Source organism: Hippocampus zosterae, chromosome 3 (assembly GCF_025434085.1).
Source record: "Hippocampus zosterae strain Florida chromosome 3, ASM2543408v3, whole genome shotgun sequence".
Lineage (NCBI taxonomy): Eukaryota > Metazoa > Chordata > Actinopteri > Syngnathiformes > Syngnathidae > Hippocampus > Hippocampus zosterae.
In genome coordinates, this window is record NC_067453.1 from 3,989,265 (window position 1) to 4,002,970 (window position 13,706).

Genomic DNA, 13,706 nt, shown 5'->3' on the forward strand with positions numbered 1-13,706 from the left:
TGTAGGCATTTCCCCATATTTCCACACAGTAGGTCCATCCATCCATCCATCTTCCGAACCGCTTGATCCTCACTAGGGTCGCGGGGGTTGCTGGAGCCTGTCCCAGCCGTGTTCGGGCAGTAGGCGGGGGACACCCTGAATCAGTTGCCAGCCAATCGCAGGGCACACAGAGACGAACAACCATCCACGCCCACACTCACACCGAGGGACAATTTAGAGCGCCCAATCAGCCTGCCATGCATGTTTTTGGAATGTGGGAGGAAACCGGAGCACCCGGAGAAAACCCACGCAGGCACGCGGAGAACATGCAAACTCCACACAGGGAGGCCGGAGCTGGAATCGAACCCGGTACCTCTGCACTGTGAAGCCGACGTGCTAACCACTGGACTACCGGGCCGCCCCACAGTAGGTCATAGATGGTAATAATAATGAAGTGTATAAGGTGTACAAAGATCTCTTATTTAGCACTTCCTTGGTTTTGTAGAGGATCCCTACGGTCTTGGCTATTTTTCTTTTTACGTTATCGATATGTGGTTTCCAACAAAGGTTTGAGTCTATTACTAATCCGAGAAACTTGGTTTCATACGCTGTTTCTATTTCAATTGAGTTTACCATAATTTTAGCTTGGTGTTTGATTGGTCTTGTGCCAAAAACAATTATGATGAATTAATAGGGTCATCTGTTCATCCATCCATCCATCCATCTTTTACCGCTAATCCGGGGCCGGGTCGCGGGGGCAACAGCTTTAGCAGGGAAGCCCAGACTTCCCTCTCCCTAGCGACTTCTTCCAGCTCTCCCCGGGGGATCCCGAGGCGTTCCCAGGCCAGCTGGGTGACATAGTCTCTCCCGCGTGTCCTGGGTCTTCTTCGGGGTCTCCTCCCGGTGGGACATGCCCGGAACACCTCACCAGGGAGGCGTTCAGGAGGCATCCGAATCAGATGCCACCTCATCTGGCTCCTCTCGATGTGGAGGAGAAGCGGCTCGACTCGGAGCCCCTCCCGGATGACCGAGCTTCTCACCTTATCTCTAAGGGAGAGCCCGGACACCCTGCGGAGAAAACTCATTTCGGCCGCTTGTATCCGGGATCTCGTTCTTTCGGTCACGACCCATAGCTTGTGACCATAGATGAGGGTTGGAATGTAGATCGACCGGTAAATTGAGAGCTTCGCCCTTTGGCTCAGCTCCTTCACCACGACAGACCGATACAACGTCCGCATCACAGCAGACGCTGCACCGATCCGCCTGTCGATCTCTCGCTCCCTCCTGCCCTCACTCGTGAACAAGACCCCAAGATACTTAAACTCCTCCACTTGGGGCAAGATGTCCCCCCCGACCCGGAGGGGGCACTCCACCCTTTTCCGACTGAGGACCATGGTTTCAGATTTGGAGGTGCTGATTTTCATCCCAACCGCTTCACACTCGGCTGTGAAACGCTCCAGTGAGAGTTGGAGAGCCCCGTTTGAAGGAGCCAACAGGACCACATCATCTGCAAAAAGCAGGGATGCAATACTGAGGCCACCAAAACGGACCCCCTCAACGCTTCGGCTGCGCCGAGAGATTCTGTCCATGAAGGTTATGAACAGAATCGGCGACAAAGGGCAGCCTTGGCGGAGTCCTACCCTCACTGGAAACGATTCCGACTTACTGCCGGCAATGCGAACCAAACTCTGACATCGGTGGTATAGTGACCGAACCGCCCGTATCAGGGGGTTCGGTACTCCATACCCACGAAGCACCCCCCACAGAACTCCCCGAGGGACACGGTCAAACGCCTTCTCCAAGTCCACAAAACACATATAGACTGGTTGGGCGAATTCCCACATACCCTCGAGAACCCTGCTAAGGGTGTAGAGCTGGTCCACTGTTCCACGGCCGGGACGAAAACCACACTGCTCCTCCTCAATCTGAGGCTCGACTTCCTGACGGACCCTCCTCTCCAGCACCACTGAATAGACCTTACCAGGGAGGCTGAGGAGTGTGATCCCTCTGTAGTTGGAACACACCCTCCGGTCCCCCTTTTTAAAAAGAGGGACTACCACCCCGGTCTGCCAATCCAGAGGCACTCTCCCCGTTGACCACGCGATATTGCAGAGGCGTGTCAACCAGGACAGCCCCACAACATCCAGAACCTTGAGGAACTCTGGGCGGATCTCATCCACCCCTGGGGCCTTGCCACCGAGGAGCTTTTTAACCACATCGGTGACTTCAACCACAGAGATAGGAGAGCCCACCTCAGAGTCCCCATGATCTGCTTCTTCCAAGGAAGGCATGTTGGTGGAGTTGAGGAGGTCTTCGAAGTACTCTGCCCACCGGTTCACAACGTCCCGAGTCGAAGACAGCAGCGCCCCATCCCCACTGTACACAGTGTTAGTGGTGCACTGCTTCCCCCTCCTGAGACGTCGGATGGTGGACCAGAATTTCCTCGAAGCCGTCCGAAAGTCGACTTCCATGGCCTCACCGAACTCTTCCCATGCTCGGGTTTTTGCCTCGGCGACCACCAAAGCTGCGTTCCGCTTGGCCAGTCGGTACCCGTCAGCTGCCTCTGGGGTCCCACAGGCCATAAAGGCTCGATAAGACTCCTTCTTCAGCTTGACGGCATCCCTTACTGCTGGTGTCCACCAGCGAGTACGAGGGTTGCCGCCATGACAGGCACCAGCCACCTTACGGCCACAACTCAGATTGGCCGCCTGAACAATAGAGGCACGGAACATGGTCCACTCGGACTCAATGTCCCCCGTCTCTCCCGGAACATGGGAAAAGCTCTGTCGGAGGTGGGAGTTGAAACTCCTTCTGACAGGGGATTCCGCCAGATGCTCCCAACAAACCCTCACAATACGTTTGGGTCTGCCAGGACGAACCGGCATCTTCCCCCACCATCGGAACATACTCACCACCAGGTGGTGATCAGTTGACAGCTCCGCCCCTCTCTTCACCCGAGTGTCCAGAACATGCGGCCGCAAATTCGATGACACGACCACAAGGTCGATCATCGAACTACGGCCTAGGGTGTCCTGGTGCCAAGTGCACATGTTTACACCCTTATGTTTGAACAAGGTGTTCGTTATGGACAGTCCGTGACGAGCACATAAGTCCAATAACAAAACCCCACTCGAGTTCTGATCGGTGGGGCCGTTCCTCCCAATCACGCCCCTCCAGGTCTCACTGTCATTGCCCACGTGAGCATTGAAGTCCCCCAGTAGAACAAGGGAGTCCCCAGCAGGAGTACTCTCCAGCACACCATCCAAGGACTCCAAAAAGGGTGGGTATGCTGAGCTGCTGTTTGGTGCATATGCACAAACAACAGTCAGGACCCGTCCCCCCACCCGCAGGCGGAGGGATGCAACCCTCTCGTCCACCGGTGTGAACCCCAATGTACAGGCACTGAGCCGGGGGGCAATAAGTATGCCCACACCTGCTCTGCGCCTATCACCGTGATCAACTCCATAGTGAAAGAGAGTCCAACCCCTCTCGAGAGGACTGGAACCAGAACCTAGGCTGTGTGTGGAGGCAAGTCCGACTATATCCAGTCGGAACTTCTCTGCCTCACACACCAGTTCGGGCTCCTTCCCTGCCAGAGAGGTGACATTCCATGTCCCAAGAGCTAGCTTCTGCAGCCGAGGATCGGACCGCCAGGGTCCCCGCCTTTGGCTGCCGCCCAGCTCGCATTGCACCCGACCCCTTTCACCCCTCCCACGGGTGGTGAGACCATGAGAAGGGGGACCCACGTTGCCTCTTCGGGCTGAGCCCGGCCGGGCCCCATGGGTGTAGGCCCGGCCACCAGGCGCTCGCCAACGAGCCCCACCTCCAGGCCTGGCTCCAGAGGGGGGCCCCGGTGACCCGCGTCCGGGCAAGGGAAACTGAGTACCATCGATTTTATTTTTCATAAGGGGCTTTGTGAAAAATGTGTTTTTGTTCATATTGTTTACATTTTGTTTACATACATTGCACCAGAATCACTCCCATCCCTCCTGTTGGCAGGGCAAAGGTGAAAATATGTTGTTTCTTTCATTCATTTTATATTTTTTTTGTTTCGATAATGTACAGGTCAAGCAGGGAGCAGACGTCTCCAGGGATGAAAAGACAGTCCTTGTACGGATTACTGACAGCCTTTTTTTCAAATGCTTCCAAAAAATGTGCCTATTTGTCTTAGAGGTCTACAAATGATTACAATGATAATCTTTGTGGCACTCTTTACCACAAGACTTGAGATAGTCATATGAATAAGTCACCCAATAAAATTACATTACACGGAAATTGTTTACAAATGGCAGCAACCCCACCCACCCCCCGCATTTCCTTTATTCATTTATTTATTTTTGCTTCTGTGAGATTTGTTCATAAAACTAAAATGTATTGATGTTGCCTGATTCAGAATCGTGTTATGGCAACATTCTGTGAGCCATGGTTCGCTGAGGAGAAAGAAGTCAAGCTCATCGGTCATAATGATGTAATTAAGCAACAGTGCTGTTGCCTTGTGATCCAAAATTGAATAGAGATAATCTTGCAGTGATGGCCAGAGACATCGGCTTGTTCAGAGGTTGACAAGCTATCCTAAATACGAGGTTACCGTATTTTCCACACTAAAAGGCGCACTGGATTATGATGCGCACCTTCAATCAATGGCCTAGTTTGTAATTTTTTCCATACATTGGACGCACTGGATTATAAAACGCATTATACAATGCCTCCAGTAGATGAAGCTACGCTCCTTCCGTTCAACTCGAGAGGCGTTCATGACCGCCTCTGAAAAACGTAAATTAACGATTACGACACTACGAAAATTATGCATCAAAAGAGAAAATCAAGCGAGGAAATCACAAAATAAATTCAATAGCCCCCCCTTTAGAATTTATTTAGTGATTTCTTTATTTATGAATACACAACAGGAATAAATAACAAATACTTCTGGGACAGTCCAGTCTCCTGCATTTTACTGACAGCTGATCGTTCTGAAACGCCAACAGAGGGAGTCATTCATAGACAATGGGTTTTGTCAAGTCAGGGTTGAGTTTGGGGCGAAAGTCTGGGTTAAATCCAGGTGTGTTTGGGGCTCAGGGGTTTGGTTAAATAAGGAGAAATCAATCTATTTCGGAGTGAGGGGTGTGGGAGATTGTGTTTCATTGTGTGCTTGTTGGGCCTATTACCTGTTATTGAGGATAAATAAGCCCTTTTTTATGGAAGAAGACGCACACCTTGGAAAATGTTGACAGCCAGTCATTTTCTCCTCTGCTAATGTAGATATATACCAATGTGTTTGAAAATTTGAAAAATTGTCAATAGAATTTGCAGATTGAAAAGCACAGATGCTTTTCAGACATCTTGACAGGGACATTATGCGACCGAAGCACTCTTCACCTCCGCCTTGGTATCTCAGAATGTTTTTTTTCAACACATGAAATGCTTTTTGGTGACCCCTGCTTTCGATGTACAAGAGCGTACTTGCTCTGAAGTGCAAAACAAAACAGGTACTTACCCCAAAATAAAAGCACAATCCTTTTTGAATTCTTCAAGGATCTGAGTGAAGAAGAAATCAAAACACTGCATAGTACGTACAGTAAAACAAGAAACTAGCCATGAATGATCCTACCTACCTCATTTTGTTCAAACATTATTAGATTGTACAATTTGTGAAACTGCTCAAAATCCAAGCGTTCGTGTTTTGCTCCCACCTCCTGTGAAAGGAGAACAATATAAGTACTCATGACTACAGGAGGCATCAATCTATTTCCGATACAGAGAGATACCACTTTTTGCCATTGGGGTCGTGGCTATGGAGGGGTCTACCACAGCGGATTTAGGGCGAAACCGGTTACTTCGAGCCTTGAGAGATATACACTGTATAACCTGGGTTCTGCCACTGGCCAGTTTACAGCGAGAGATCTTGGAGGTTAAAGTAAGTTTTTTTTTAACTAAAAAGGAACATTTCTGTAGGATGAAATAGCTGTTATTAGACCATATTGGCCCGAAAATAATACGGTGCTTTTTTGCATTGAAATAAGACTGAAAAAGTGGGGGTTGTCTCATATTCGGGGTCTAGACATTATACCCATTCACAACGCTAGATGGCACCAGATATCATTGGAGCGAATGCTGAACTTGACTCCCCAGGCCAAAGTGAACCCGTCAGAAAGAATAAAAATAAAAATAGCGGTAGCACAAAGAAGAAAAATAAAAACTAGCGGTAATGAAATGAATGAATAGAATGAAAAGAGAAGAAAATAAGAGAAAAGATGGAGAAACATGGTGACAATCTGGAGAAAAGTGGGTCGCAGATCAGCCAGGTTAACCAGCAGCTGAGGAGAAGTTACGATGTAATTTACATTTCAAAAACCAGAAGCCATTCATTTACGAATGAGATTGCACTTTCGTTTACATATTAAAAATTCCGATATTAAGATTCCAATGAGGCAAAATAACATGCTTTTTCTCTCAAATATATTGTTAGATTCATATGTTTCAGATGTACTGTAATTACTTTCCGTATAAAAATTATTTTGGTGTTCAAAAAGTCTTTTTTCAAACTTGAGTCTTGAAAAAGAGGGGGTCATCTTATAATCAGGGCCGTCTTATATTCGGGCCACTACGGTAATTTAGATTTCCAGTAAATGAGTTAAGAATAAAGACAAAAAAAAGGAAAGAAGTAAGTAAAAAAGTAAGAGTACCAGGAATTTGTCTTTCAGAGAGCGAACACTGGTGGGCTTGTAGTTGAGCATAGGAAGAAGAGTCTTCAGCTCCTTGATGGATATGCTGTCAAGATCACATGAAAGTACATTAAAACTAAATTTACTGTAAAATGCAATGTGCTTTTTTTACATATGCTAACTACAGTATGTGTAACCAGATAAATCAAGTAAAACAAAGCGGGTCTATACAAGAGGAAGCGTACCTGTTTGTCTTTGTCTGGTTGACAGAATACATCTTCTTTCTGAGCCAGCTTGAAACAAAATAAAACCCTACTTCATCATCCTGTACTGCACTGTCCTGCATTTACACACAGGCTGCCATGTAATTACGGGTGTTTGACTATGTGTATGATTACCTCTCAATAAGAACTGGAGTAGGAGCGGTCAGGGTTTCTTGAACTAACATTTCAAGTCCAATCAGCCATTTATATGCCTCCTCCACAGAATCAGCTAGGAAAAAAAGCATAATAAGGAGATTTATGAACAGTCCATTACCTTCTTACACACGTGTGGTTTGGCACAATCAAATGATCATATTCAGATTTTTTTTTCAAATTATTAAAGATATATATATATCTTTTTTGATATTTTGGATTGTCCCAGAAGTGGTTGTTATTCATTTGTTGTGTATTCACAAACGAGGGAATCACAGAATAAATTCTGTAATTGGGCTATAGAATTTATTTTGTGATTTCCTCGCTTGATATTTTCTTTTGATGCATTATTTTAAATTTTCGTAGTTTCATTGAAGGAATAGTTAATTTGTGTTTTTCCGAGGCGGTCATAAACGCCTCTTGAGCCAAAGGAAGAAGAGAAGGCACGGAGACGGACAGATGTAACTATTTTTTGAGACTGTGAATACCATGAATAAAGTGTGCATTTTAAAAAAAACATCACAGTTGTTCTTTTTTCGGAGCTGCAAAAAAGAAAAAAAAACGGACATAATAAAGCTGCGACACGGATCACTGAACCAACAGCAAGTTATAATATTGTAAGCATGTCTCCAGCAAGGAGCCATCTTGGGGTCGATATATGAATGGAATGACCATACACAAGGCGCACCGGAATTTAAGGTGCGCTGTGAGCTTTTAAGAAAATGGAAGATTTTTCGGTGCCCCTTATCCTGTGGAAAATACAGTACGTGAAGTAATATGAAAAAATTCAAATCACCTTTCGATCAAAATAGAACATATCATAGAATGGAGATTTATGACACAAATAAAAACATCTTCAAAACCCGCCTCAAAAGTCACTTGTATTCTTTGGCATTTGACTCAGCATGACTTAGATTTGTTCTTATTTTGCTTTTTGGTGCTTTCTACCGTCTTTATTACTGATTTGCTTTGCTGTTTGTTATACATGTTAAATTGCTCCATGTACAGCACTTTGTATGCAACGATGGCTGTTTGAAAGTGCTCTATAAATACAGTTGAGTTGAGTTGAGTTGAGACAAATAAAATAGGCCCAAGTGTTTTACTGGTTATTTCAGCAGACAGGTTATTTTAAGCATAATTAATGAAGCCAATCTTTATAATTATGGTCCATAATTGCAGAGCAAAAAGTGTTTGTCTTCGCTGAGAGCCAGAGCAGAAGACATAACCATATCCCAGCATATGCCTTGTTGTTTACAGTGGTTAAACAGGTGTATGATAGAGGAAAGAATCAAAGTGTCCTTTCACTCGTGGATCAGAGACATTATACTCAAAAGGTGCATGATGTCTCGCATGTCTGTTACAAGCTAAGCTTGAAAGTAAACAAAAAGCTGTTGCATCCACTGACGAAAAAAAAAACAGTTGTTCACTTCTCCTGTCCCATTTAAATTCGCTTAAATTCCTAGCGCCAACTCTTAGTTCCAAATAGGCATCCGCGCTGCACACTGACACTCCTCTCTCCTCATCCTCAGCTCCAGCAGCCACCCATCCAGCCGCACCAACGCAGACTGTCCAAAAGTGCCGACAAATCTGCTGAACAATACAGGGCTGTGAAAAATACTGCCCATTACAGGTGCAAAAAACACAAGCCTTCGCTGTCAAGCGTCTTAAATCACGCCGACATTCCCACCATCAAAATCAGTGCTTGTACACGCGTGCTGCCGACCAAGGTGCAACCATCAAGCACAGATTCTTCTCCAACAATCCACATGAAGGACAACAAACATGATAGGACAAAACAAAAGGCAAAAACAACAAAAAAAAAAGCATAGCTCTTGAGGAGCTTTTGCAGACGCCTGCCAACTATGGCTCCATCTTGAAATATAAAAGTGGAAATAGTCTGATGTTCTGTTTGTAGATTAAAGTGGAGTGGAAATTAAGGAGGCGGTCCGGTGGTCCAATGGTTAGCACGTCGACTTCACAGTGCAGAGGTTGTGTTTTATTTATTTATTTATTTTAATATTACAGTCATTGGCTTTACATTTAAATCCATAGGGCTCCTATCGTTTCATGATGGTCCCTCTTCCAGCGCCTCATCTTCTGTTCCCCATTGTCTGAGACAAGCCCCTACACGGGATGTACCACCGGACCATAACTGAAGTGGCCGACATCAAGAAGTCCTATCAGTAGCTAGAGAGGGCTGGCCTGAAGGACAGCACAGAGGCACTCATCCTGGCTGCTCAGGAGCAGGCCCTGAGCACCAGAGCCATTGAGGCCCAGATATACCACACCAGACAAGACCCAAGGTGTAGGTTTTGCAAAGAGGCACCTTAGACGATCCAACACATAACTGCAGGGTGTAAGATGTTGGCAGGGAAAGCCTACATGGAACGCCATAACCAGGTGGCTGGCATAGTCTACCGAACCATCTGTGCGGAGTATGTACTGGAAACCCCAAGATCAAAATGGGAAACACCTCCGATGGTGATGGAGAATGACAGAGCGAAGATCCTGTGGGACTTCCAGATCCAGACTGACAAGATGGTATTGGCGAACCAACCAAACATTGTGATCATAGATAAAGGGCAGAGGAAAGCCGTTGTAGTGGATGTAGCGGTCCCAAGTGATGGAAACATCAGGAAGAAGGAACATGAGAAACTCGAGAAATACCAAGGGCTCAGAGAGGAGCTGGAGAGAGCCTGGAAGGTAAAGGTGACAGTCGTGCCTGTGGTGGTCGGAGCACTCGGGGCAGTGACCCCCAAACTAGATGAATGGTTGCAACAGATCCCGGGAACAACATCGGACATCCCAGTCCAGAAATGTGCAGTGCTGGGAACAGCAAGGATACTGCGCAGAACCCTCAAGCTTCCTGGCCTCTGGTAGAGGACCCGAGCTGAATGAGGGACGGACACCACCCGAGGGGGGGTGAGACGAGGATTTTTATATATATATTAGAGCTGTCAGTTTAGCGCGTTTTTATTGGCATTACTTTAAATGAATTTTAACGGGATAAATTTTTTTTTCGTGAGATTAACGCGGCACACGTCACAAGCGGATGTTACGTTGCTCTATAAATACAACAGAACAAAACAACAAGCGCGCTGCAGAAGTCCACGCCCATGTCCGTTTTGCCAGCCACGGCAGCGCGAGACACCGACAACGGATACTTAAAGAGTTTATGAATGGAAACTTTTAAAAAGTTGCCAGATTGCTCCACTGACAAGACCAAAATTACCTGTTCTTCTCTCTCTGTGTATCATACAGGTATACGATGTATGCCACTGACGCGATTGTTACTTGTTTGGAACTATTTTGTGTGGAAGGTTACAGCGTTCCGTGTCCATATAAATAGAGTGGGTGGAGCTTCTCTGTGTTTGTCTGACAGAGACGGTGCGCAGAGGCGGTGACATGACAACGAAAGTTCAGCGGTGCAGTGGTAGCGACCTAGCAAAAATAAAACGTCTCCAGTGTTGTCATCGAACCAAGTGTAATAATAATAATAATACATTTTATTTATAAGCGCCTTTCAAAGTAGTCATCCGAAATGAGGTAGACACAAAAACCGTACAGAGACTTCCGCGGAAGAAGTACCAACATAATCAACATAGCCTGTACTTTGTTAGGGGGAGTGAAACCCCCCTCTTTCAGAATGGTTTGCCGCAGCAGCACGGGGGAAGTGCTTGCGCTTGTTTGTACGGCCGGCAATTTTGAATACAGCGGCACATAACGAACACTGGTGTCCGGGGTCTCGTTATTCTCCAACAAACATACAGAAACAGACTGCTGTGTACAAAGCAAACTTGAGAAAAACGAAGTATGCAACCATGGTTTAAATCCACTATAGGCTGAGTACTAGTTTACCTTAGATGTGCACTTTATAATGTTATCTTGCTCCGTTTTGATTTCATTTTCATTTTTTTTCACTGTTGTTGATGGACAGTAATATTGTGTGAGAGATTATGTCTGAACAACTGCTCCAAGTGAAAAATGTTCATGTAAAATTGAAATTTGAAATTGTTATTTCAGTAAATATTTGCATTTGGCACATAGAAAACGGATTCATGATTCCATGTCGATGCATTAAAATGGGGAAAAAAATAGGACAAAAAATGTAAAAGGAAATTCAGAAACAAAAAATATGTGAGTAATCACGATTAATTTTTTAGTTCATTTGAGTTAATTATGACAATTGCATTTTTAATTAGATTAAATATTGTAATCGTTTGACAGCTCTAATATTATATATATATATATATATATTATATATATATATATATATATATGAAACAGTTTGCCATCAATCTATGTGTGTGTGTGTATATATATATAAAAAATCCCTCATCTCACCCCTCAGGTGGTGTCCGTCCCTCATTCAGCTCGGGTCCTCTACCAGAGGCCAGGAAGCTTGAGGGTTCTGCGCAGTATCCTTGCTGTTCGCAGCACTGCGCATTTCTGGACTGAGATGTCCGATGTTGTTCCCGGGATCTGTTGCAACCACTCATCTAGTTTGGGGGTCACTGCCCCGAGTGCTCCGACCAACACAGGCACGACTGTCACCTTTACGTTCCAGGCTCTCTCCAGCTCCTCTCTGAGCCCTTGGTATTTCTCGACTTTCTCGTGTTCCTTCTTCCTGATGCTTCCATCACTTGGGACCGCTACATCCACTACAACGGCTTTCCTCTGCCCTGTATCTATGATCACGATATCTGGTTGGTTCGTCATTACCATTTGTCAGTCTGGATCTGAAAGTCCGAAAGGATCTTCGCTCTGTCATTCTCCACCACCTTCGGAGGTGTTTCCCATTTTGACCTTGGGGTTTCCAGTCCATACTCCGCACAGATGGTTCGGTAGACTATGCCAGCCACCTGGTTATGGCGTTCCATGTAGTCTTTCCCTGCCAGCATCTTACACCCTGCAGTTATGTGTTGGATCGTCTCAGGTGCCTCTTTGCACAATCTACACCTTGGGTCTTGTCTGGTGTGGTATATCTGGGCCTCAATGGCTCTGGTGCTCAAGGCCTGCTCCTGAGCAGCCAGGATGAGTGCCTCTGTGCTGTCCTTCAGGCCAGCCCTCTCTAGCCACTGATAGGATTTCTTGAGATCAGCCACTTCAGTTATGGTCCGGTGGTACATCCCGTGTAGGGGCTTGTCCTCCCATGATGGTCCCTCTTCCAGCGCCTCATCTTCTGTTCCCCATTGTCTGAGACATTCTCTGAGTACGTAATCCGTTGAAGCCTTCTCCTTGATGTATTCATGGAGCTTGGATGTTTCATCCTGGACAGTGGCTCTCACACTCACTAGTCCCCGGCCTCCTTCCTTTCGGCTTGCGTACAGTCTGAGGGTGCTGGATTTGGTATGGAACCCTCCATGCATGGTTAGGAGCTTTCGGGTCTTAACGTCCGTGGTCTGAATCTCTTCCTTTGGCCACCTTATTATTCCTGCAGGGTATATGATCACTGGCAGGGCATAGCTGTTTATTGCCCGGGTCTTATTCTTGCCATTGAGCTGGCTTCTTAGGACTTGCCTCACTCGCTGGAGGTATTTGCCCGTAGCCGCTTTCCTTGTTGCCAGTTCGAGGTTGCCATTGGCTTGTGGTATACCAAGGTACTTGTAGCTGTCCTCAATGTCTGCTATTGTTCCTTCAGGGAGTGAGACCCCTTCAGTGCGGACTACCTTTCCTCTCTTAGTCACCATCCGACTACATTTCTCAAGCCCGAATGACATCCCGATGTCGCTGCTGTCGATCCTGGTTGTGTGGATCAGGGAATCTATGTCCCTTTCGCTCTTAGCATACAGCTTTATGCCAGCGAGTGAGGCAAGTCCCAAGAAGCCAGCTCAATGGCAAGAATAAGACCTGGGCAATAAACAGCTATGCCCTGCCAGTGATCAGATACCCTGCAGGAATAATAAGGTGGCCAAAGGAAGAGATTCGGACCACGGACGTTAACACCCGAAAGCTCCTAACCATGCATGGAGGGTTCCATCCCAAATCCAGCACCCCGAGACTGTACGCAAGCCGAAAGGAAGGAGGCCGGGGACTAGTGAGTGTGAGAGCCACTGTTCAGGATGAAACATCCAAGCTGCATGAATACATCAAGGAGAAGGCTCCAACGGATGACGTACTCAGAGAATGTCTCAGACAATGGGGAACAGAAGATGAGGCGCTGGAAGAGGGACCATCATGGGAGGACAAGCCCCTACACGGGATGTACCACCGGACCATAACTGAAGTGGCCGATCTCAAGAAGTCCTATCAGTGGCTAGAGAGGGCTGGCCTGAAGGACAGCACAGAGGCACTCATCCTGGCTGCTCAGGAGCAGGCCTTGAGCACCAGAGCCATCGAGGCCCAGATATACCACACCAGACAAGACCCAAGGTGTAGGTTGTGCAAAGAGGCACCTGAGACGATCCAACACATAACTGCAGGGTGTAAGATGCTGGCAGGGAAAGCCTACATGGAACGCCATATCCAGGTGGCTGGCATAGTCTACCGAAACATCTGTGCGGAGTATGGACTGGAAACCCTAAGGTCAAAATGGGGAACACCTCCGAAGGTAGTGGAGAATGACAGAGCGAAGATCCTGTGGGACTTCCAGATCCAGACTGACAAGATGGTAATGGCGAACCAACCAGACATCGTGATCATAGATAAA

The 13,706-nt window shown here is 46.6% G+C and overlaps 1 protein-coding gene across 9 annotated transcripts in view; it reads right to left on the reverse strand.

Moving 5' to 3' along the window:
* Positions 1 to 13,706, reverse strand: part of plcg2 (phospholipase C, gamma 2) — an 86,149-nt gene that overhangs the window by 65,017 nt on the left and 7,426 nt on the right. For all 9 annotated transcript variants that reach the window (XM_052060818.1, XM_052060817.1, XM_052060820.1 and 6 more), the window contains exons 4-8: positions 7,040 to 7,133; positions 6,887 to 6,934; positions 6,663 to 6,747; positions 5,592 to 5,672; positions 5,474 to 5,514 (exon numbers count right to left, since the gene is read on the reverse strand). In XM_052060818.1, coding sequence (XP_051916778.1) covers positions 5,474 to 5,514; positions 5,592 to 5,672; positions 6,663 to 6,747; positions 6,887 to 6,934; positions 7,040 to 7,133 — 349 coding nt within the window. The remainder of the gene's footprint in view (positions 1 to 5,473; positions 5,515 to 5,591; positions 5,673 to 6,662; positions 6,748 to 6,886; positions 6,935 to 7,039; positions 7,134 to 13,706) is intronic.